At 44.3% G+C, this 25,771-nt stretch overlaps 2 protein-coding genes across 2 annotated transcripts in view; one reads left to right on the top strand and one right to left on the bottom strand.

The window, feature by feature from the left end:
• The window catches only part of urb2 (URB2 ribosome biogenesis homolog), a 31,242-nt gene extending 26,358 nt beyond the window's left edge, over positions 1 to 4,884 (bottom strand). The window contains exons 1-4 of the mRNA XM_041858966.2: positions 4,793 to 4,884; positions 3,908 to 4,047; positions 3,615 to 3,791; positions 128 to 3,467 (exon numbers count right to left, since the gene is read on the bottom strand). Of these exons, the coding sequence (XP_041714900.1) occupies positions 128 to 3,467; positions 3,615 to 3,791; positions 3,908 to 4,033 (3,643 nt within the window). The 5' untranslated portion in view covers positions 4,034 to 4,047; positions 4,793 to 4,884. The remainder of the gene's footprint in view (positions 1 to 127; positions 3,468 to 3,614; positions 3,792 to 3,907; positions 4,048 to 4,792) is intronic.
• Positions 4,885 to 5,277: 393 nt separating this feature from the next.
• Positions 5,278 to 10,698, top strand: abcb10 (ATP-binding cassette, sub-family B (MDR/TAP), member 10). Its single transcript, XM_041858965.2, has 13 exons — positions 5,278 to 6,240; positions 6,474 to 6,674; positions 6,826 to 7,028; positions 7,554 to 7,688; positions 7,857 to 8,003; positions 8,234 to 8,369; positions 8,530 to 8,625; positions 8,778 to 8,987; positions 9,098 to 9,177; positions 9,290 to 9,470; positions 9,682 to 9,725; positions 9,813 to 9,847; positions 10,016 to 10,698. Exons 1-13 carry the CDS (start codon positions 5,796 to 5,798, stop codon positions 10,266 to 10,268), a joined length of 2,166 nt encoding a protein of 721 aa, XP_041714899.1. The 5' UTR covers positions 5,278 to 5,795; the 3' UTR covers positions 10,269 to 10,698.
• The last annotated feature ends 15,073 nt before the right edge of the window (positions 10,699 to 25,771 follow it).

Genomic DNA, 25,771 nt, shown 5'->3' with positions numbered 1-25,771 from the left:
ATTATGAGCAGCAGGAAATCACACATAACGCACATACAGGTGAGCATCTCAGAATACACTGTAACAAGTCTGACAAAAAAATATGAAACAAACATGCATCGTTGTGGAATAAGAGAGCGCACTGTACCTGCAAGCAGTTTATGGACATTCTGCAGGATTGCCACAAAGAGCTCCTCCTGACCTGGTGCTTTGGTCATCTCTGCAGCAGCGTAGTACGCTGAGAGGAAGTGGAGCGATGAGACAAGGAAGTCCATGGGGCGCTGGGATGGGCACAGCTCTCTGAGGATCTGCTGGCTGAAGCTCCTGTACATGCCCATGTGGCTTAGACTCTCCTGGGTGATGCCCTCGCTAGGCTCATCTTGTGGGCAAGCACAGGCCAGCTCGCTCCTCACCATCCCGGTCACCACATCCACAGAGAAGGCCTGGCCTAGGAGACTGCCTGTCTGAGCCCTCAGGCTGGCCTGGATGGCAGGGCCCATGACAGCAGTGGTCTTCCCCAGCAATTGACTCAGGGTCTCATCTAGCTGCTTGGTTTTCCTGAGGCTGGATGTCATGGCCTGGCACAGTGTGTTCATAGACGCAAGCAGAAGCTGTACGGAGAACAGGCCCCCTGTTTCAATGTTTCCTGGGAGAGAAGACAAAGCCATAACAGCCACCTCGCTATTGACCAAGTAGGTGGTGAATTTCTCCAGGTTAAGGCGGACACTGCTCTTTCTGTGGATTATCAATAGGATCAGGGACTGGATGAAATCCTGGACGGTTTTTAGGAAAGTCAGCCAAGCGGAGCTGTCCACAGTTTGAAAGAGGCCCTTATTGCTGTGTGAAAAGAGAGCTGTCAAAGCTGCCTCCAAGAGGCTACTCCCATGCACGATCTTTAAAACATGATGGGAATTATTCCCTGCCAGAAGCAACCCCATGAGACTGAAGAGCTGATTCAGCAGATGTATTGTTACTGCAGGCTTCACATCATTATGTAGCTGTGTGTCTGTGACCATGAGGAATATGAGCAAAAAGAGCCCTGAAAAGTCTTCAGAGGACATTCCATCTGGGTTAAGATCATTGGTGACTTGAAGTAAGCTTAAAAGGTTATCGGCTTGACTTTGAGATAGGGTTATAGAGGCTCCGGTCGTACTAGAGCTCAGTATGTGTTGGGCTATGGACTCCAGTCTCTTCAAAGCAGAAAGGGCTTCACTGACATCACCGTCTGACTGAGTTACTGCACTTCCTTTGTCTCCAGCTGTTGAAAAGCTTACTTCACCCAACTTAATGAGTGCTGGACAGACCGAGGCCATGTCTGGGGTGCTGCTGAGAATCCCCACAATCCTTTGAGTGACACATCTGACCACAGCAGAGTAAATAGTGGGTAATTCGACAAGAACAAGGCTCTCAAGCAGATGTTTGGAAATGAGAGAGACAGACAGCCTCTCAGTGGTGTCATCTGGTGTCTTCTGAAGTAGGGAGCTGAGGAGAAGGTCAGCTATATGACACACTTTTTCCTCAGTGAGGTATGGCGAGATCATTGGTAGGTTTGTGGTAATGAGGTACCAATGTGCCACTGGGTACGTGCTGCCATCCACACTACTGACCTGACGGTCCCATAGCTGGTCACTCTGCTGGCAGAGTTGAGGATCTTCTCTCCCCACAATGTACTGGGCTGCTCTGCGGAGGACATCTGAAGCTCTAGTCTGTGCCAAAAGCTCGTTGCTTAGGAGAACTTTCTTCATTTGTTGGAGAGTGAGCAGTTTTTGAAGGAGGTGGGTCATGTGGCTACAGTGCTGGCCGATGGGAGAGGCCTGATCTTCACCTGTCACCATCACACCAGAGAGGAGAATATCTATGTCGTCTAGTATGTTAGCGCTAGCTGGGTCCGCTGGAGATGTGTATTTCGTACAGTGAATCTGAAAGAGGGTGTCCACCTCCACCCAAGTGTACTTCAGCAGGAGGCCTGCATCTTGGACTTTCTGACACCCAGGGCATTCTGGGGCCTGGCCTTGAGCCAGCTGCAGCACTGGCTTCACCACCTGGAGCATCTTTTCCATCATAGCCTGGGTTTGCCTCACAACAGGAACTGGTGTGCTGTTGTCCAAAGTTTTCAGACTGAACAACACAGAGTATAAGAGCACACTCAGGGAGAACAGCTTCAGGGACATGTCTCTATTTCCCTCCAGATCCGGGAGTACATAGCTTGTTAAGTTCTCTAAAATGAGGCAGCATATTTCCAGACTCTGGCTGGTGGGGTTGTCCAGCAGGCATGTGCTGAGCGTTGTATGCACTGCCTCAGGGAGAACGGGCTGTCGGAGCTCATCCATTGCTGGGCGGCAGATGACAGCCAGAAGCTCCTCGAAGAGCCTTGGGAGCTGCCTCAGCTTGGCATAGATCTGGAGAACAGAGGAGATGAGGGCCTCGCGTGCCTTCCTAACCCGTGGCTCTGTGCAGTCAGAGTCAATCCATCCTGCCGACAGCAGCTCGTCCAGGTCTGGCTCTATGATCAGGTGGTTGAGACTGAGCAGGGCTTTTAGACAGCGGTACCATGCTGATATGCTGGGCTGGGCATTGTCGAACAACAGCCTCACCACCTTCCTGTAGAAAATCAACTGAACCTCCTCGTACTTTATCCTGTCAGCCGCAACATTGTAAATGTCTGCCGTCAAGCATAAATTCAAGAGGTTCTCCAAAGCCAGCAGAGCTAAGCTCCAGTTTTCACCATCAAACGGGTCTTTGAGAGTCACCTCGTTTGTGAAATCCAAGGCAGTGATTACCTGTGTCAACATGTGAAAGCAGAGTACTTTATTATCTCCTCCTTTACAGAAGGCGTCCAGAGAGAACTTGAAGAGCAGCGGGAGGGAACTCGACCTGACCGCATAATGGAGATCAGTGTCACAGTAACCTTGTGCACAAAGCTTTGTGAGTATCGAGTTGACTGGAGAGAGTAGGCTCTTCCCCGCTGCCCCTTTTTTCATCCCTGGCTCCTCCTTTGAGAGGAGCTCCTCCTTATAGGCCTGGAGGTGGTCTGGCAGGAAGAGGGCAGACTGCAGGATGGTGTCCACTTTACCACGGATGTCCCGACTCAGGTGCTGGCGGACACGGGGGTCATCCTCGGCCGTCCAGGCCCTGGAGGTCAGTAGGTGTCTCAGCAGGAGGAGGTGCTGGAGCAGGTGTGTTGTGACTTGGGCAAACACGCGGTTGGCGTTGGCCTGCTGCCTCTGGACCGTGAAGTAGCTACTCAGGGTAAGGAGAAGGACCTCGAACACCTGGGGTGTCAGGGGGTCTGCGGTTTGCTGCTGACTGAGCTTGAAGCAGGCCAGGGCACACAGCTTGGCCAGCAGCTCCACCAGTAGCTCGTACTTAGTGGTGAATGTGACAGAGAGGACTGAGGAGGAAAGGATGCCCTGACAGCAGCTCAACACGGTGGAGAGAGACACTGAGGAGGTCCCTGAGGCAAACTCCTGAATCCTTTCAATTATAACCTGGAAAGAAAAATGAACTGTCAGAAATCAATACATTCAATAAAACACATACCATCAATGTCCTTATCTGGAAAAGCATCAAACTAACTTAAGCTGCTAAAAGTGTAGCGATTACATACTGATCATCGGCACTTATGACCCACTTACTTGCGCTACTGCCAAACGAAGGCTGATGGTTTTTCCTTGGCTGAACACATTGTGTAACTTTTTGCTGTGCAAAATATCATCAAGGTAGGTCCACAAGCCTTCCACCACCTCCTGTGGCAACTCCACTTTCTTACTGTAAAAGCCTGTCAATGCATGACTTGTCCAATCAAAGAGTACCTGTAAGGAGAGATAGGACACAGCACTTCAAATAAAACAAATAAGGTTTACAGAGAAATTAGGATAAACATGCTGGTATATTTCACCTAATATCTGATGACGGGCAGATGTGTTACCTGTTCTTTGTTAGGAAGTAAGCACTGTGATGAAATCCATGCAAAACGGGCAAGCTTCAGTTTGTCCACCCAGGTTGTCTTGGGGTTTTTGAGCTTCAAGTGAATCCCAGAGTACATGGCAGCCATATCTGAAGCCTGGCCTGTGGAGAGATTGACCTGAGTCAATACAGTTCTGAGACTGAAGGATTTATCTTATTTGGCCAGAAGAGGGAGATGTTTCCTTAAAGTTAAACTCTGACCGCTTAGAATAATGGAGCTAGCTAGTGAATGGACTTGAAATCGCAAGTATCCTCATGGTTGTGAAATAAAATAAAATTGTATGTCACATGCGCCAAATACAACAGGTGTAGGTAGACCTTACCGTGAAATGCTAAATGTACTATGCCTGGAGTACACTGGTCAAACAAACGTGTAATCAGATTTTGTTTTATAGCAAGTAGTTAATAGCATTGACATAGGCCTACTAACGTTACATGATGAACTAGTACTATACTAGTACAGATATACACATCTTTGGTACTAGCTTAAGTTAACTACTAGCTCGCTAAGGTTGTTTCTGCAATGCTGACATCTGTCAAAAATGACCTGTCGTCGAAAGAAGTAAATAAATACAAGTGAAAGTCATTCATATTTAGTGGATCATGAGGTAGTAACAAAATTGAAGGAAAGCTAGAAATAACAAACGAGAATCACATGAACCTACTCGATCAACCGCTAGCATGCAGGGATAAGCTAAATCAAGTTAAGCTAATCATGGGTCTTCCCGCTGTGCATTTAACTAAGAAAACATGAGGAAATGTCTGAACAACTCAAACGCTGCTCATTTTAATAAAATTCAAAATTATAAAACGATTTTGTTAGCAAATTGTGTTAGATGTTACTTACTGTTTTAACACCAACACGTGTGCCGGTGTGTTTTCACAGACAAACGTTAACCTTTACCCTATGAACTCCACTGTCTCCAGACAAAAACAATCGAGTGCTGATGATTGCACACAGTCTATGTTGCTCACGTACAGCAGACAGGAGAACATCTTTGCTTACAGAGTTGATACTGATCCAAGAAAACAAATTATTCCATTATGTCCATATACATTTGAGAAATTACCATATTTAAAGTCACTTAAAAGTGGGACATTCTGAGAAATATTTAATTTTCACATGCCAGTGCAAGGTTAAAAAAATAAAATAAAGAGGGAAATTATGGATAAATGAGTTTATATAATTTACATAAATAATTTGGTTACATTTTCCACTATTAATAATATATGTTTCTGTGGAAAATAGAAACACCTGCTTGATAAGATAATGACATCGATGAATCGAGTTCTCTTAGCCATGTCTTTCAAAGTTTTTATTATATCATCGGCCATTGATTTTTGTCGAGGACTTCAACAAGAAGCAGCTAGGTTGTTTGCCGGGGTCACCTTTTCCATTGAAGAGAGCTGTCTTTCTTTTCGTGGAGTTTTGTGTACTTCTGACAGTCGGTAACCGTTAGGCTGCCTTGTCGCCTGCAGATTGTGTAGACATGCCACTCCTATCGACAGACATATTGTTGTGACAGGGCGCTCCCAGCGCGATAAAGATAACTTCGCCTAAATGTGGCTGTCACGAACAGATAATGAAGAATAACCGCCAGGAACCCACAATGTAACAGCCATTATCCTTTGTCTGTAGTGTTGGCTGGACACGAAGCAGGACGTTGACCTTACTAAATGTGTTCTCATGTTGAATTTCGCTGGCCTCCTCGTATTTGAAATGTAGCATGCTCGTTCGCACTTTCTCACTATGTTTTTGTAATTTGGTAGTTAACTCGTTAGACAACGCACTTTAGTTTTCGTTTTTCTTGCTTTTATGTGTCTGAGTCGCTCGCTAGCTGTCTTGCATAATGGGACTGTTGCTGTTGCAATTGTCAAAATGTCCAGGCGTAAATATTTTGAAGCGCAAGGTTCACTCCCGTGTACATATACTATTTTGGTTAGAATGCCAGACGTCCAGGGGACAACGAAAGGGGCGAGAGGTGAGTGTGAGAAGGTTCGAACCTGTGGCACACTCTTCGCTTTTACACCTGAGGAGATGCAACTCTCTCGTCCCCTGTGTTCCACTTAGACAGGGAACCATACCTCGCCATTTGTTGAGGAGCTCATCATGGACAACCACGGTAAACTTTGCCAACTACAGCTCCTCAACAGACTCAAAACAAGCAACACAACAAGAAGTTGCCAGCAAAGATCTGCAATCAACGGAAACAAAACAAAACCCAACTCGGTTACCCACTGAGGATGTCAAAAGGATATTACAACTTGCCCACCCTGAGCGCTTGCGACTGTCCGGTAGGCCATGTCATTTAAGGTCACCACAGGGACAACTTCGAAAATGACAAACATGACACTGAAATAACTGTGTAATCACTAACTTGTGCCAGTGTAGGGTTGAGTAAATTACATAGTTTATTCCTTACTTAGGCCCTATTTGTTGTCATGAAAGTTTCAATTTTTTAAACAATAATACAGTAACGTTACTTGTTTTGATTCTTATATTTTGTTATCTATGCCATCCTCCTCAGCGGCTGTGGGCTTCCTGATGGTCTCCAGTGCTGTCACCATGTCGGCGCCCTTCTTCCTGGGCCAGGTCATTGACACCATCTACACCAGCTCCTCAGAGGACTTCAGTGCCTCTCTCCGCTCTCTGTGTATCATGCTCTCAGGGGTATTCCTTTGTGGGGGCGCCGCCAATGCTGCCCGTGTCTACCTCATGCAAATCTCAGGTGAGCGTCACCGTTTGCTTTCAGTGCATGCAGAGTGGGTGTACATATTAAACAGATGGCCATCTCTGAATTTTTTTTGTGATGACTGTTGTGATTTCAATGCCATACAGAGGAACTAATAAAACATTTTAAACATCTGTGACTCTTGCAGGGCAACAGATTGTGAGAAATCTACGTGTATCCCTATTCTCCTCCATTCTGAGGCAGGAGGTGGGTTTCTTTGATAAGACCCGTACCGGGGAGCTCATTAACCGCCTATCTGCGGACACAGCGATCATCGGCCGCTCCGTCACAGACAACCTTTCAGATGGGCTCCGCGCTGTTGCCCAGGCAACAGCTGGGGTCAGCATGATGGTGAGAAACAGCCCTCTGCCCACATGTTTGTAAAGGGTGTGTTAGAGTGTTAAAGTCCATTCTACTCAGTACTGGGGTCAGTTCTAAGATTTTGAGTCACATGGGAATGCAAGTTAGTGTATTCAGAGGTGAAACTGGCTTGACTTGAGGAAGAAGATGTGATTTTTCATCCTTTCATGTATAGCTTTCCTTAGCTGTTCTGGTTCATTGTTCTGGTTTGACCAAAGTTCTTCCTGTTACAACAACGACATTTCGAATTTATCGAGTTTCCTCCTTGATTACTGTATATTCCTAGGATGTCATTTCTAAAACTGATGACGTGTAGCAAAATATCCATAACTCATTTATCATAGTAAATATGGTACAGTTGAATACATTCATGATAAATATGTTCACACCCTCTCCGGTCATTAGCGGCTTTACAGGTTCAAAAGCCCTTTATAAAAAGGTAATAGTGCAGGCTTAAAAGACTTGAGCTGAATTGCCTCTTCCCATTTTCTGGCTTCTCCCTCTCTCTGCCAACAGTTTTACGTGTCACCCAGTTTAGCAGCCTTTGTGCTGATGATCGTGCCTCCTATGGCTGGCCTGGCTGTCATATATGGGAGATACCTGCGCTCCATATCCAAACGCACACAGGACTCTCTGGCCGAGGCCACACAGGTAAGACAAGGCCCATTCTAACGGCACATCATTAGTCATTACTGAAGCAGTGTTTTTCGCCATAGATTATTCTCCAAGCAGAGTACAAAGACCTCAGGTCTCTTAATCTTAAAATGTCAATTGAAACCAATTGTCAGACTGATACTCCGTTGTGTTGTCCTCTTGTAGTTGGCAGAAGAGCGTATCAGCAACATGAGGACAGTTCGGGCATTTGGTAAGGAGCTGACAGAGGTGGCCAAGTATATGGAGAAGGCCAACTATGTTCTCCACCTGGCCAAACAGGAAGCCGTTTTGCGGGCCGGGTTCTTTGGCGCGGTGAGCATTCAACAATTCAATGTTGCCCAATATTCCCTAAAGAGAAATGGCGTGGTTGGTTGACATTTTCTCAATCAACGTCAGTTGAATGTACTCAAGCCCTTTTGGTCTTTTGAAAGACTGGAACCACAGAGTTGTGCGATCAGTGGTGGAAGCTTCTGCTTTTATGACCTGTGTGTTTCTTCGGGGGTCATTGGGTTGTAACTGGTTTTGTATGAGTCTTTTTTTAGACTGGACTCAGTGGCAACATCATCATCCTGTCAGTGCTGTATAAGGGAGGGCTATTGATGGCCAGTGAACACATGACTGTGGGAGAGCTCTCTTCCTTCCTCATGTACGCCTTCTGGGTGGGCATTAGCATTGCAGGTAGGGTGTATGTAATTCTCATTGCCTATGCATTCTGAGGAAAACCCCCGCTCATTAATCAATGAACAAATCACACTGTTAGAATTTCAATTTTAGAAAACTGATTCTCTCTTCCCTAGTCTGGCTGAGCATCTGTTTAAATGTCTGTTTCGTTGAACAGGTATGAGCTCGTTCTACTCTGAACTGATGAAGGGCTTTGGAGCAGGGGCACGGCTTTGGGAGCTACTGGACAGGAAGCCCGAGTTCCCCCTCAATGGTCAGCATCATGCCCCTCCATTCTTGACCACACTGAGAAAGCATTGTGCAAAACACCTTAATTACAGCACACATCACACTTGTCTAGTAGTCCTCTGCATCTAAACTGACATGTAAACTTACATGTCCATGTTCCTCCTCATTTCTCTGTAGAGGGTATTGTGCTGAGGCCGGAGCAGCTGAAGGGTCAACTGGAGTTTCAGAATGTCTCCTTTGCCTACCCAACCCGCAAAGACGCCCCCATCTTCCAGGACCTGAGTCTGTCCGTGCCTGCTGGCTCCGTCATGGCCGTGGTAGGCCCCAGCGGATCGGGCAAATCCACCCTGGTCTCCCTGCTGCTCAGGCTCTACGACCCAGATGCAGGTGAGGACTACAGCTCGGAGGTCATCTCTTACAGCAGCTTCATGTCACTGTTAATGAAATGGAAGAAACATACAGTCTTCTGATTTAGAGATCCCTTTTTTGCTGTATAGGTGTGATCACTATCGACGGGCATGATGTGAGAGATTTGAATCCTTATTGGCTGAGGAGTCACATTGGAACTGTTAGTCAGGTAATTGGTCACAATTACATTATTATTAGTTGGCCACATGTTCCCATTGTGGCTAAGCTGTGCTTTGACATGTGGTCTAACCCTGTACTATTCTCCTTCTGTGGGTCTGCAGGAGCCTGTGCTCTTCTCCTGTTCCATTGCTGAGAACATTGCCTATGGAGCGCCAGACTCTGGCACGGTCACAGTTCAGGAAATCCACCGGGCTGCACAGATCGCCAACGCTTATGAGTTTGTCCGAGGTTTCCCAAAAGGCTTTGACACTGTGGTGGGAGAGAAGGGTGTTCTACTGTCAGGTGAGACGAATGCATGCACATCAGGAATGTCCTTTGATTTTGTGATGTGATTACATAGTTGATAGGTGTTCATAAAAAAATTGTAATGGTGTTGGACTTCACTGGGCATTCTCAAACCTGAATGATCTGACTACAGAGTTATTTTTCATAACTAGAAACCAAGCTTCTTTAACAGCTGTAATGTCATTACTTATTTTGCTTTAACCAACAGGTGGTCAGAAACAGAGAATTGCTATTGCAAGGGCTCTGCTTAAGGTAATTTTAATTACACCCGATTACATGCATCAACAATTGTAAGTTTTAGTCATATGGGCAAATGTTATAATGTATGCTTTCCCTCAGAACCCCAAGATACTTCTACTTGATGAGGCTACAAGGTAAGACATTGTGCATGGTCTAATCACATTTTACATTAGTCACTCTTCCTCCATTTTAGACAGTTAAGCAAGGTCAATCAGCTGGGTGATGCAGGGTCAAACAACCCTATAACTCATGGACCTCTATTCACTTTCTTTCACCCTCTTCTCCATTCCCCTTTTCCTCAGTGCCCTGGATGCAGAGAATGAGTTCCTGGTCCAGGAGGCTCTAGAGCGGCTCATGGATGGGCGCACAGTGCTGATTATCGCCCACCGCCTCTCCACCATCCAGAACGCTGACGCCGTGGCGGTGCTGGACCAGCGGCGCGTGGTGGAGTGTGGTCAGCACGCACAGCTCCTGGGCAACCGCCAAGGCCTCTTCAGGAAGCTGATGGAGAAACAAGCCTTCCTTCAAGAGGGGCAAAAGCAAGCATTGCGTTGATAAGAGCGGTGGGGTGGGGGGGGCCTTAAATGTAAGGGAACTGCCTTTAGCTGTGTGGTGACGTGCTAATCACGCTGCGCTCTGCTACACTCCTCAGTCTGTCAGTGGTGTGTGTGAATCAGATTAAGCTATTTGGAAGGGAGCATTTGAATATCAACTGGAACATGACTGATTTGACGTGTTTAATTTTAATATTGCAGAGACATCTCGTAGCGCTGATGGGGATTCATTTTGAGATGGCCAGTAGGGTTGGATTTTCTTCTTTAGGACACCCAACGAGGATCCTTCTTAAAGCTGCAATATGTAACTTTTTGGGCAACCTGACCAAATTCACAGAAATGTGTTATAGGTCTGTCACTCATTGAAAGCAAGTCTAAGAAGCGGTAAATCTGTTCTATGTGTACTATTTCTATGCTTCCCGTTAAGTTTTGTTTATGCATCTTTTACTTTCGGTTTTGTACAACAGCTGAAAATCTGATATTTTTGGTTGTGAAAAATATATTTCACAGCGGTTTAGATGGTACAATGGTTCTCTAAACTGTACTTGCTAGTTTTGTTACAAACTGAAATTAGGCAAACTATTAGTTTCAGCAACCTGGAAATGGAGGAGGGATCTTTGCATAGTGCATCTTTAAGAGGTTAGTGTATGCTGAAAATATGGACACAAACTTTGAAGTACGGCCTGTCACGTAAATATGATAAATTAGTGTCACTATGCTTTTTCAAGAAAGCAAAAGCTGTCTTTTATATAGAGGCATTCAGTTAATGTTCGATTGAACGTTAGAATGGGTAAAACGACTTGGAGCGTTGGTTCCAGTATCTCAGAAATTGCCGGCCTCCTGGGCTTTTCACACACAACAGTGTCTAGGGTTTACAGAGAATGGTGAGACAAACAAAAACATCCAGTCAGCGGCAGTCCTGTGGGCGAAAACAGCTCGTTGATGAGAGGTCGAAGGAGAATGGCAAGAATCGTGCAAACTAACAGGCGGGCCACAAACAGGCAAATAACAGCGCCGTACAATAGTTTTGTCCAGAACGGCATCTGTGAACGCACAACTCATCGGTCCTTGTCACGGGTGGGCTATTGCAGCAGACGACCACACCGGGTTCCACTCCTATCAGCTTAAAACAAAAGCAGCTCCAGTGGGCATGTGTTCACCAACACTGGACAATTGAGTGAAAAAACATTGCCTGGTCCAACGAATCCCGGTTCCTGTTGCATCATGGCAGAGTCAGGATTTAGCGTAAGCAGCGTGAGTCCATGGCCCCATCCTGCCTGGTGTCAACGGTAGAGGATGATGGCGGTGGTTTGGGGAATGTTAGGTCACTTGATATCAATTGTGAAAAGTTTCCATGCCCTGAAGAATTCAGACTGTTCTGGAGGCAAAGGGGTGTACCTAAAAAAAACTTGCAACAGTGCATTTATTTGTTACAAGTTATCCAAAATGTGAAGCTAGCATTGTCAATTACGTAGGCTTGTTTCAAAGACATTGGCAAGCATACAGAGCATTGATATACAAGCTACATTGACAAATGTGGACGATAATCAAATATCTTACATTCCAGTTGATAAAGCAAACAAACCACCACTGATCGGTTATGAAAATTATGTGCATATCCATGCAAATGTTCTGCTATTTCACCTGTTTGACCATTGGCTATTGTTTCATTGATGGAATGTATGCTGGATATTTGATTTACATAAGATGCAATCACAGAATTAATCTTCAAAGGTGCTTTTGGGTCTTCCTTTGGTACCAATATGGGGTACATTTCTAAACAATCTAACATTCAGTAGGTAGAATTTGACCAAATCTATGTAAACTTGACAGTATGACTGAAAGAAAGACCTAGCTTGCAGACTTTTTAGTATTTGGAGTTCAGCACAATCAGCAGTCCTTTATACTAATGGGATATGTAGATATTTAAGTGTGTGGCACAGTATCAAATAATGTTTATTTTATTATCTGATTAATTTCTCGCTTACCTTTGACACTGGATGGACTGTGCCTGGATTGTACTGCAAAGAAACATTAACTTCATGCTGTTTCGTGCCATTTTTCTCCTCACATTTGAATCTTGGATTCAGTAGTCACCCTTGTGCAATAGAAAGGCAAGAACAAGAATGGTAGGGAGATTTGAATTAACATTGAGCTTCAACCAATGCCATTCTGATGTTTTTGTTTGTAAGTCCTATATAAATGTTCTCTACAGAAGGCTCCTGGGTAAAATCAGTATGTTGTAATAATGTATTCAAATATATTTTAATGATTTTGTCTGCTAAATTATTAGGACTTTGTGAAAAATAAAAATCTTATTGATATTCTGTGATTTCTTTTTCAAATATAAACCTACTAATACAGAGCCTTACTATACAGGAGAAGTTACATTACATGTAAAATGTTGTGTTCTATATTATCTCATACTCAGTCATATTTTCTCAGAAAATATTTATTCTAACCTAATCTCTCGTGGACAGATGAAACGGCCAGAAAAAAGAGGAAATTACTAACTTTCACAAGAATTTTACTTCTGGGTAACCGAGATGACCTTTTAACAAAAGAGGGTGCTATTAACCTATTGCCTTTTTTTCTCTCTGTGTGTGTTTAGAAAAGTTATACAGTTGAAGTCGGAAGTTTACATACACTTAGGTTGGAGTCATTAAAAATCCACTCCACAAATGTGTTGTTAACAAACTATAGGTTTGGCAAGTCGGTTAGGACATCTACTTTGTGTATGACAAGTAATTTTTCCAACAATTGTTTACAGACAGATTATTTCACTTATAATTCACTGTATCACAATTCCAGTGGGTCAGAAGTTTACATACACTAAGTTGACTGTGCCTTTAAACAGCTTGGAAAATTCCAGAAAATGATGTCATGGCTTTAGAAGCTTCTGATAGGCTAATTGACATCATTTGAGTCAATTGGAGGTGTACCTGTGGATGTATTTCAGGGCCTACCTTCAAACTCAGTGCCTCTTTGCTTGACATCATGGGAAAATGAAAAGAAATCAGCCAAGACCTCAGAAAACAAAATTGTAGACCTCCACAAGTCTGGTTCATCCTTGGGAGCAATTTCAAAACGCCTGAAGGTACCACGTTCATCTGTACAAACAATAGTACGCAAGTATATATTTTTACTAGGATTAAATGTCAGGAATTGTGAAAAACTGAGTTTAAATGTATTTGGCTAAGGTTTATGTAAACTTTCGACTTCAACTGTATCCACTGAACACATTTCTAAATGTTCAAACCAGACAAATCTGGACCATCCAAATCAATTCCTTGGATTTTTGCCTCATCCATTCTATTCATACACCTCTTTCAGTGATCAAATAGATCAGCTCAGAGCCCATGACATGCACTGGCGTTGCGTACCGGACACCCTCGCAGCCCCCGCAAGGCGGTAACCCTTTTACATTTACGTCATTTAGCAGACGCTCTTATCCAGAGCAACTTATAGGAGCAATTAGGGTTAAGTGCCTTGCTTAAGGGCACATCGACAGATTTTTCACCTAGTCGGCTCGGGGATTAGAACCAGCAACCTTTCAGTTACTGGCACAACGCTCTTACCCACTAAGCTACCTGCCGCCCCGGACCAAAGCAATTGGAACTTAAACTGTTACAGTGAATGTATGGAAGGATGTGGGTTTGAGAGTGAAAAGAAACACAGATTTGTTAAAAACAAATTATGAAAATAAAGAGTAAAGCGGAGTGGTTTGTAATATGGCAGATCATATGAAGAGGGTGGACTTGAAGGGAAAGGTTGAGAGAAGGGGGAAGTCCTTGAGCTTTTCATTTCAATATGTACAAGGAAACAAAGTATTTGTTTCTTGGGCTTCAATAATGTGACTGATCAAAGTGCCTCAGGCCCAGTGGCGACCCGTCCTACATATATTTGTTTTTGTTGCCTGTTTTGCATGTTATTTTGGCATTAATATATGTCACATATCAGTTTGCAAACAACATTTAAAAAATAATCATTGAGTTAATAAAGCCGCATACAAACATGGTCTCTTTTTTTGCTTTCTTGAGTAAGGCAGCTCCAAAATGCAGGTGTCTCAGCCTAGCGCAGTGCTTTCTGTGGTGGTGGGGCAGCCAGCGGAAAATACAGAGCATAGGGGTTGGTAATGTTCTCTAGTTGCGCCGTGATTGGCTCGGTGTTCTGTCACTCATGGGGACACACTACATCGCCACAAAATCTACAGGAGAGCTCGAAAATTCAAGTCCCTTGGGTGCTGCCATAGAGTTACATTAGAAGTGCCCATCCAAGAAGGCTCAAGGTCATTGGCCACAGATAAAATGATGTCAAATCACGTTATATCTACCGTAGCTTTGATTGGACTGATCATGTCAACATCATACTTTCATGATCTTAGCTAACAAGCTAGACAAGCAGTCAACATCATGAATCAAGTCGACAATCTACTGGCAAATTATTTTCAATCCTTGTCATATGAAGAGAAATTATAGATAAAACGTATGGGTGCTCATCGGCCATTGGACATAAAGTTACACAACAAGTTGGAAATCGCAAATTCAACAATGAGTGGTTTGGAAGGAATCAGTGGCTAACTGCAAGGGTTGCAAAGCAATCACTAGCCTGCTATTCAGTGGAGAGAGTGTGTGGTCCAATTCTGGGTTTAAGTGTCTCTTTTCCAAGTTTAAAAGGATAAACATTCACATGCAACACCATGGGACAGAAAAGGTTGAGTACATTGGCCATGCTGTCAATTCAGCGTGACGTCTGCCGCGTTCAAAACAACTGGAAACTCAGAACTGGGAAATCTCAGACGTCAGTGAGTTCAAGACAACTGGGAACTCTGAGAAAAAAAAGTTTTGAACGGTCATCCAACTCGGAATTCCAAGTCGGTGAACTCAGGCCTCTTTCTAGAGCTCCGACCTGAAGATCACGGATGTCATGAGTCGACCTTGTTTTTTTTTTCCTCCAGAGTTCGCAGTTGTCTTGAAAGCAGCATAAATCCAGAGAATGCCAGACTTTGATGACAAAGTTTGCCCACAAGAAGGACCGCCGCACCACCTTCCTGTTCAAGTGAGCACAACAAGGTTAGTCCAAAAATGTATTGTATGCTGTTACATAAATGATGTAATATGCCAGGGAGATACAGATACTGTAGCTAAGAAAGTAATACTAAGTGTATGTTGTGTAGTACGCTGTTAGTAGCCCATGTGCCTCACCCCAATAATTTGGTCCCTTTCCCCCCTCATAACTTAGCCTACTGTTCTGACTTAGTGGTGCACATGTAGCCTGTTTTAGAGAAATGTAATCTTCAAATATTTTAAGAGCTTTCATTGTCTGCTTATATGCCCCATTTATTTATCCTGCGGTTCTGACTTGGTCTACAGGGAGAATACTGTAAGAACGGCCCATGTTCTGAATTCTATACATTTCAAAAGTGCTAAACAAATTGTATTGACTACGTACGTCCTAGCTCGCTCATTAATGTCTTAATCGAAATTACGGATTGCCTCTTATCCACTTGTCGTCCCCGTATGCCATAGTTTGTACATCTCAATTGTCAGTAGAAACCCCATTTGTTTAAGCAAGTCAGCCATGTTTTTTAAAAAGGCAGTAAATGAGGCTGAATTAACTTTTGCTGCCAGACAAGGCTCCGCTGATAGCCAGGTGTAGTGGTGGTAAGGATTCATGCCATGGTGCTGAAAAGACAGCTCTGCTGTTGGGACAGCTTTATGTAGGCCCTAACAGATTGTGGGCACCGTTAGTGCAATTAATGTATTGTTTAGTGTTGTGGCTTTGCTGGCATACATCTAAACAAAAACGAGTATGCCCCACCAAGATTTACATGCTAAAATCGCCACTGCTCAGGCCTTGAAAAATTAATAATTGAACTGATGGAAAGTAAGTGGATTTCGGTGAAGAAATGCCGTGGTCAAGGCTACGATGGCGCCAGTGCAGAGTGGAGCAGACTCAGGTGTTCAAAAGTGCATATCAGACCATGAGCCTAATGCTTCATTCTTAGGTAGTTCTTCAGGAGTTTTAGTTTAGAAGACGATCTCGCCGCAGAAGCGACAGTTACAGGGATGGTTAAAAACCGTGTCATTGCAGTAGCAACATCAAGGAAACTGTGCAGAAGGGAGTGGTGATTCAAATACAGCAGTTCTGCAACATCTTTAACTGAGCCGCACATCCTCCTTAATTGCCAGCCTCAAAACATTATGGAAAGTGATTAACGGTAGCCTATAGGAAGCTCTGGGACAGGTTCATCGTAGATGCAAACAGATTGGCAGATGCGATCCCCCCTTTACTAGTGAAGCCCTCCCTTCACTAGTAAAGGTCTTTAAATCACCACATAGAAAAGGACTCAGGAAAATAGATGAGACAGACTACTCTTTTGAATTCATTAGATTTATTTGATATGGTTAATAACATTAATACGTATTATATTTATTGGCGGCTCCCCTCTTAGGATCTTCTTAAGTGCTGCTTGGTGTGTGTGCGCGCCACCTTGTGATTGAGGCTGCTGAGCTTTGCTGCCTGAGTGGTGATCTTCATCAAGTCTGTGGCCTGCAACCAATCAAGAGACCTGGAGAGTGAGGGGGAAGAAGGTACTTGACAGGTTAGAAACTGCGATAATTCCCTCCACTTTTGATATTTACCCATATATACAGTGCTATGAAAAAGTATTTGCCCCCTTTCTAATTCTTTCTACTTTTGCATATTTGTGATACTGAATGTTTTCAGATTGTCAACTAAAACCTAATATTAGATAAAGGGAACATAAGTGAACAAATAACACAACAATTACATATTTATTTCATAAACAAAGTTATGCAACACCCAATTCTCCTGTGTGAAAAAGTAATTGCCCCCTTACTCAATAACTAGTTGTGCCACCTTTAGCTGCAATGACTCCAACCAAATGCTTCCTGTAGTTGTTGATCAGTCTCTCACGTCACTGTGGAGGAAATTTGGCCCACTCTTCCATGCAGAACTGCTTTAACTCAGTGACGTGTGGGTTTTCAAGCATGAACTGCTCGTTTCAAGTCCTGCCACAACATCTCAATTGGGATTAGGTCTGGACTTTGACTAGGCCATTCCAAAACTTCAAATGTGTTGCTTTTTAGCAATTTTCATGTACACTTGATTGTGTGTTTTGGATCATTGTCTTGCTGCGCTTCAGCTTCAGCTCACAGACGGATGGTCTGACATTCTCCTGTAGAATTCTCTGATACAGAGCAGAATTCATGGTTCCTTCTATTAAGGAAAGTCGTCCAGGTCCTGAGGCAGCAAAGCATCCCCAAACCATCACCATGCTTGACCTTTGGTATGACGTTCTTACTGTGGAATGCAGTGTTGGGTTTTCGCCAGGCATAATGGGACCCATCTCGTCCAAAGAGTTGACGCAAGTTTGCCAAAAAGCACCTGGATGATCATCAAGACTCTTGGGAGAACGTTCTATGGACAGATGATTCAAAAGTATAACTTTTTGGACAACATGGTTCCAGTAATGCCTGGCGAAAACCAAACTCTGCATTCCACAGTAAGAACATCATACCAAAGGTCAAGCATGGTGGTGGTGTGATGGTTTGGGGATGCTACATGAAAATTGCTAAAAAGCAACACATTTGAAATTTTGGAATGGCCTAGTCAAAGTCCAGACCTAATCCCAATTGAGATGTTGTGGCAGGACTTGAAACGAGCAGTTCATGCTTGAAAACCCACACGTCACTGAGTTAAAGAAGTTCTGCATGGAAGAGTGGGCCAAAATTCCTCCACAGCGATGTGAGAGACTGATCAACAACTACAGGAAGCATTTGGTTGGAGTCATTGCAGCTAAAGGTGGCACAACCAGTTATTGAATGTAAAGGGGGCAATTACTTTTTCACACAGGGGAATTGGGTGTTGCATAACTTTGTTTATGAAATAAATATGTAATTGTTGTGTTATTTGTTCACTTATGTTCCCTTTATCTAATATTAGGTTTTGGTTGAAGATCTGATAACATTCAGTATCACAAATATGCAAAAGTAGAGAAAATGAATAAGGGGGCAAATACTTTTTCATAGCACTGTGTGTGTATGTATATATATATATACATACACACACACACATTACACTTATCTTCCCTCGTAATAAAAAAAAAAAGATAGTTACTTTACTCTAAAGTTGTGAGATACAGAGCAAGATATACAGAGAGAGAGATACAGGGTGGCAGGTAGCCTAGCAGATAAGAGTGTTGGGCCAGTAACCGAAAGGTCCTTGGTTTAAATCCCTGAACCGATTAGGTGAAAAAAATGAAAATTAAGTGTTATTGGTCCTAAGTGTTGAGAAGAGAGGGGTAGAGGAGGAGGGAGACAACCATTTAAAGACAGGATAAGGTAGGATGAAGAAGTACTCACCTTGGTCAGTGAGCAGAGGCAGCAGGTCTGTGGAGTAGCTGAACTCTAGGAAGGCAGTGTGAGGGCCACCTTCACAGGCTGAAGGGTCATGGAGAGGTCCTGGACAAACTCAGCTGTCAGGCTCTCCTCCACCAGGGTCATGTTGGCAGTGACCTCATCAGGGAGGAACAAACATACTGACATCATCCTGCATGTAGAGAGTGAGGGAAAGAGAAAGAGGCAGGGAGAAAATAGAAGGGGAGAGATCAGATCAATTGGAAAATAAGTTGATGAACAATAAGAATAACTTTTTATACCAGGCTGTGTACTTACTGTGCAGCCCAGTTCTGAGTTGACACCCAATTTCACTGGTTAATGGTCCATCATGGCAATGTGGGTGAGCGCCTCCCCATCTGGCTGAAAGTCCTCCATCCCTCTCTTTGAACTGAGTTATCCATCTACACACACAAGCAAATAAGAGCTGATAGTCTAAAGGTGACAACAACTACAGGAGATGAAATAAGGACTTGAACCCCAGCCCTCTAGTCCCTTTGAAGTAGGCAACACCCAGAGCAACCAAGCCAGCACTTCTTCAGACTGTCAGGATGGCGGTTTTCGATCTTTCCGCAAGGTGGAGCCAACTCTCAATGTTTTGTAAATGGTCATGTGCTTTCAAATTGGTCCTGATATTCTTCCACTAACGAAAACAGTCACTGCTCAAATGAGTCTCCTTTTCCAAAACCGCATCAGATATACTTGAATACACAAGCCATGTCCGTGTAATTTTTTCCCCGTTTTTCATAGTTGTCACTAAATCGGCGAGGGACTGGGTAACACTGATCTGTTATGGCCCTTTTTGACAGACGGGGCCTCTGTCCACAATTCTGCATCATCACTTAAACACACTCATGTTCTGTAGTAGGTACATGTACTGGTCTCTTTGTGACTCTGGAAGAGCAAGCATCATGAAGTGCTTTGAGAGGCTAGTTAAGGATCATATCACCTCTACCTGACTCCCTAGACCCACTTCAATTTGCTTACCGCCCCAATAGATCCACAGACGATGCAATCGCACTGCCCTATCCCATCTGGACAAGAGGAATACCTATGTAAGAATGCTGTTCATTGACTATAGCGCAGCATTCAACACCATAGTACCCGCCAAGCTCATCATTAAAGCTTGTGGCCCTGAACCCCGCCTTGTGCAACTGGGTCCTGGACTTCCTGACGGGCCGCCCCCCCAGGTGGTGAAGGTAGGAAACACCTCCACGGCGCTGCCGATCCTCAACACAGGGGCCCCACAAGGGTTCCGTGCACAGCCCCATCCTGTACTCCCTGTTTAACCATGACTGCGTGGCCATGCACGCCTCCAACTCAATCATCAAGTTTGCAGACGACAACAGTAGTAGGCCTGATTACCAACAATTATGAAACCCTGGGAGTTAGGTGCCAGGAAAATAACCTCTCACTCAACAAAACAGCTGATCATGGACTTCAGGAAACAGCAGAGGGAGCATGCCCCTATTCACATCGACGGGACCATAGTGGAGAAGGTGGAAAGCTTCAAGTTCCTCTGTGTACACGTCACTGACGATCTCAAATGGTCCACCCACACAGATAGTGTGGAGAAGAAGGCGCAACAGAGCCTCTTCAACCAGGAGGCTGAAGAAATTTGGCTTGGCACCTAAAACCCTCAAACTTTTGCAGATGCACAGTTGAGAGCATCCTGTCGGGCTGTATCACTGCCTGGGACGGCAACTGCACCGCTCGCAACCGCAGGGCTCTCCAGATGGTGGTGCGGTCTGCCCAACGCATCACTGGGGGCAAACTACCAGTCCTCCAAGACACTTACAGCACCTGATGTCGCAGGAAGGCCAAAAAGATCAAGGACAACAACCACCTGAGCCACTGCCTGTTCACCCCGCTATCATCCAGAAGGCGAGATCAGTACAGGTGCATCAAAGCTGGGACCGAAAAACAGCTTCTATCTCAAGGCCATCATACTGTTAAATAGCCTTCACTAGCACATTAGAGACTGCTGCCTATATACATAGATTAGTCACTTTAATAATGTTTACATATCTTGCATTACTCATCTCATGTATATACTGTATTTTAAACTATTCTACTGTCTCTTATTCTATGCCGCTCAGATATTGCTCGTCCATATTATATTTTATTTATATATTCTTAATTCCATTGCTTTACTTAGATTTGGGTGTATTGGGTATATGTTGTGAAATTGTTGGATATTACTGCACTGTCGGAGCTAGAAACACAAGCATTTCGCTACACCCGCAATAAAACTATAATACACGTGTATGTGACCAATAACATTTGATGTCTCACGTGAGCATTGCTCCGCACTTCTGCGCGCCTGAACCACTCATCCACCGCAGGAGCTTCAGTCTGGCCACGGAGCCAGGGCCGGCTGATAACCTAGGACACACTGGAAGGGAGTAAGCCCGGTGGAGGAGTGACATAATTAATTCAGTGGCTCCTCAGGAACCTCCCCAGCTCCTGGTTCATCCTCTCCACCTGCCCGTTGGACTGAAGCCGGTACCCTGAAGTGAGGCTGACCGTGACCCCCAGTTTCTCCATGAAAGCCTCCCATACCCGTGGCGTGAATTGGGGGACACGGTCGGAGACGATGTCCTCTGGAAGGCCATAGTGCCGGAAGACATTTACATTTTCGTAATTTACCTTATGATCGCCAGTGGGAACATTCATTGTTTTTTGGGGGGGGGTAAGGGGGGGGTAGAAGGATTACTTTATCCTATCCTGCTGGAACTGCCTCAGTGACCTGGAGAGCAGTAGGGAGACCAGAGAGAGGGATAAGACAGGTTTTAGAGAATCTATCCACAACCACCAAAATGGTGGTGAAACCGTCAGAGGGGACATCAGTGACAAAAATCAATGGATAGATGAGACCAGGGACGTTGAGGCACGGGAAGGTGTTTCCCTGCAGGAGCGTGCCGGGGGACTTAGTTTGGGCACACACAGACAGGAGTTGACGTGGCGAACAACGTCCTGCGCCAAAGTGGGCCACCAATACTTTTCGGAGAGAGATTGAATAGTACGGGTGATCCCAGGATGTCCAGTGATGACAGCTGTGTGTGCCCAGGTCAACAGCCGCTCCCTCATACCCGTGGGAACGTAGATGCGCTCAGGAGGACAGGTATTAGGTGAGGGTTCCCTGGCGAATGTCCACATTTACGTCCCAGACCACAGGGGATACGACTCGAGTGCAGGTCCTCCGGCATTCGGGTGACCAGTCCGTGATTATCATCCTCAACCATGAGATGGTGGGGTTATGGCGTTGGAGCCATGGGAGGCCGATGATGATATTGTGCGCTGGTGCACTAATGATGAAGGGAATGTTCTCCTGATGAATGGACTCCACGGTGAGGGTGAGTGGTGTGTTGATGTGTGTGATGGTTCCGGATCCTAGAGGCCGATTAGCCAAGGCTTGAACCGGAAACAGAGACGAGAGCGGGTATGAGGTGATGTTCAGAGAGGAGGCAAGGGTCTAGTCAGTAAAGTTCCCTGCGGCACCGGAATCCACTAGCGCTGTAGAAACGGTACATGAGGGACAGCCAGCTAGTGTGAGCGACACTAAAAAGGGTTTGACAGAAAATTATATAGAGGGGATACTCACACCTGCCCCAGGAGGTTTAGGATCACGTGACTGTCCCTCTGCTCTCGTGGATCCCGAGTCTGGACGTACCGGACACTGCTGAAGCCCCCCTTGACCACAATAGAGAGAGCCCCAGCGGTCTCCGTCTGTCGCGAAGAGGCGTGTGATCCCTACCTCCATAGGTTCAGGCTCTGATACAGAGTGTTCACTGAGGGAGGGAGAGAAGTGATGTGGGTACAGACACTCCCAAAGAATATCGTGGTGGGACGAAGTAGGTGTCCCTGTTCGTCGATCATCTGGGAGATGTCCTGATTTCCTGCTGCTTCCATTTGTTGAGGCAGTATTCCGTAACGAAGGTGCTGGGAGTCGGGAAGCAAGTGCAGTTGGTAAGTTTAATACAACATGGAACAATACAACAAAGGAGTGGCGTCTTGACATGAAACACAGAAACAATACTGCCTGGGGAATGAACCTACGGGAGTGCCAGATAAAGGGGAGGTAATAAGTGAGGTAACGGAGTCCAGGTGTGCCTCATGATGAAGTGCAGGTGCGTGTAATGATTGAAGCCAGGTGTGCGTAATGATGGTTGCCAGGACCGGTGGTTAGTAAACGGGCAACGTCGAATGCAGGAGGGGAGGAGCGGGAGTAAACGTGACACCAGCTATGTAAACTTTAACATTGATTTATCCTGCAATAGATGTCGTTCAATTGTTAACATACATTTTTGTCTTCTTCTAATGCCTCAAGGGGAAAGTAATCTAAAAGTAACTGAATGTAATCAGATTACATTACTGAGTTTGGGTAATCCAAAAGTTACGTTACTGATTACAATTTTGGACAGGTAACTAGTAACGGACTACATTAAGAAAGTAACCTACCCAATCCTGGACAGGTGTGTGCCTTTCCAAATAATGTCCAATCAATTGAATTTACCACAGGTGGACTCCAATCAAGTTGTAGAAACATCTCAAGGATGATCAATGGAAACAGAATGCACCTGAGCATTTTTATAAATTAGCAAACATTTCTAAAAACCTGTTTTAACTTTGTCATTATGGGGTATTGTGTGTAGATTGAGGCAGATGTTTTTTGGGGGGGATCAGTGATGGAGTGCTGCATCAGATGACCTGGCTTCCACAATCACCCGACCTCAACCCAATTGAGATGGTTTGAGATGAGTTGGACCACAGAGTGAAGGAAAAGCAGCCAACAAGTGCTCAGCAGCCAACAAGTGCTCAGCACTCTGTGAAGCATTTATTTGGGCTGCAATCTGAGGTGCAGTTAATTGCCGATTTCTGAGGCTAGTAACTCTAATATCCTCTGCAGCAGAGGTAACTCTGTGTCTTCCTTTCCTGTGGCGGTCCTCATGAGAGCCAGTTTCATCATAGCGCTTGATGGTTTTTGCAACTGCACGAAGAAACTTGCAAAGTTCTTGACATTTTCCGGATTGACTGACCTTCATGTTTTAAAGTAATGATGGACTGTCATTTCTCTTTGCTTATTTAAGCTGTTCTTGCCATAATATGGACTTGGTCTTTTACCAAATAGGGCTTTCTTCTGTATACCCCCCCTACCTTCTCACAACACAACTGATTGGCTCAAATGCATTAAGAAGGAAATAAATTCCATAAATTAACTTTTAAGAAGGCACACCTGTTAATTGAAATGCATTCCTCATGAAGCTGGTTGAGAGAATGCCAAGAGTGTGCAAAGCTGTCATCAAGGCAAAGGGTGGCTATTTGAAGAATCTCAAATATAAAATATATTTTGATTTGTTTAACATGTTTTTGGTTACTACATGATTCCATATGTGTTATTTCATAGTTTCGATGTCTTCACTATTATTCTACAATGTAGAAAATAGTAAAAATAAAGAAAAACCCATTGAATGAGTAGGTGTGTCTAAACTTTTGACTGGTACTGTATATGTCGGGAAATACATTTTTGATCTATTATGAATTATTATTTGATTGTATGTATTCATTAACTTTTTTTGAGGTCATTTTTTTTATCAACAGTGTGACCTCATTAACCTGGGCACAGTGCTCATGGCATGCAGGTTCCGGTAGGCTATACAGGACAGTTATAGTTTTTGTTAATAAACATTTATCCATCAGCTAAAGCAAAGCTATATGCTACATGCCCTGGCACCACACAAAGCCTATCATCGATTTGAGAGGCAGCTGCACAGACATGTCACAATTTCAGCACCATGGACACCAATCAGTGGTCTAAACTTGGTGAGTGGCTGTCTGGCTGACATATTCGATTTTGTTTTATTTTAGGGAGGGTGACTAGAAGAGGCCTCTGAACCTCATTAAAGCTAGAATCCTTAATTGAAACAATAACAAAGTGGGCAACCTGCCTCTGTTTTGGTAAAACGCTGAGGGATGGGCTTGGAGAAATGTAACCACTCAAATTCATAGACAGTGCTATGGATGCAAGGACTGACCATCCATGATATCAAAAGTATAGTTTTAACCATGTTTTGAGGCTGTTTGTTTACGTTTACATTGTTTACTAACATTGGAGTAAAACAAGCTTATATTTTGGGTTCTGATGGGGTACTCATGAGGTGATCGGATTGAATCCCAGCCCTAGTCTATCCTTGTCCTATTACACTCTTAGAAAAAAGGCTGTAAAAGGTATCTATTGCTTGCTTCATATATGCCACCCCTAAAGGTTCTAGGCTATTCAAGAAAATGGTTAATTGGGGTTCTATATAGAACCTTTAAGCGTGCCATAATATATGATAATATATAACCAAAAAGGGTTCTAAGAGTGTAGGGTTCTCCAGCCCAGGCTGGAGTGGTCCTCTGAGCGGCTAAGCTGTATATTTTCCCTTGGTGACAGGGGGAGGCGTAGTGGCAGTTGTCCCTCTTACTGCCTCCCCTCCTACCAAACTGACACATGCCTGACAGTGGAGTGGCAGCAGCTGGGATCACAGACCCTTTCAAACCAAACGAGCCTCAGATGAAGACCTACTAAAATAAATGCTTTATGTACTGTATTTTGTACAACACAATACATTAGATCGAGCTCATGGAAGTACTGTGATTTACACAGAATTTCAATGGAAAAGATTGCTGTGCAGCTTTTCATTTTCATTGAACACAGCATTATAAGGTTGGATATGAGGTTCTTGGATAGCTTATTATGTCATATGTTCAGGATACACAGCTGAATGTTTGAGACATGGTCGTCATGCCAACACTGAGTTAACCCTGGGCTCCTGTGGTCTCTGTCAACAAATTATTTGTCTTGGGTGTTGCTGTGAGCAGATGACCTGGCCACTACGTCTTGAAATGTCTCAAGTATATGAGAAGTAGAAAGTCACATTCTCAATGTATTTGACCTACTGGAACTTTTTTTAACAACCCTAATTTTAGGTATAGCCTAAGTGACAATACCAACAATGAATAAACTACTAGGCTAGCTGTTATCAGCTGTTTCAGAGAATATGTCGGGTGCTGGCCATATGGTGATTGAAAAGAGGACAGG

The sequence above is a fragment of the Coregonus clupeaformis genome, chromosome 31 (assembly GCF_020615455.1).
Source record: "Coregonus clupeaformis isolate EN_2021a chromosome 31, ASM2061545v1, whole genome shotgun sequence".
NCBI lineage: Eukaryota > Metazoa > Chordata > Actinopteri > Salmoniformes > Salmonidae > Coregonus > Coregonus clupeaformis.
This window is presented reverse-complemented; position numbering and strand designations above follow the sequence as displayed.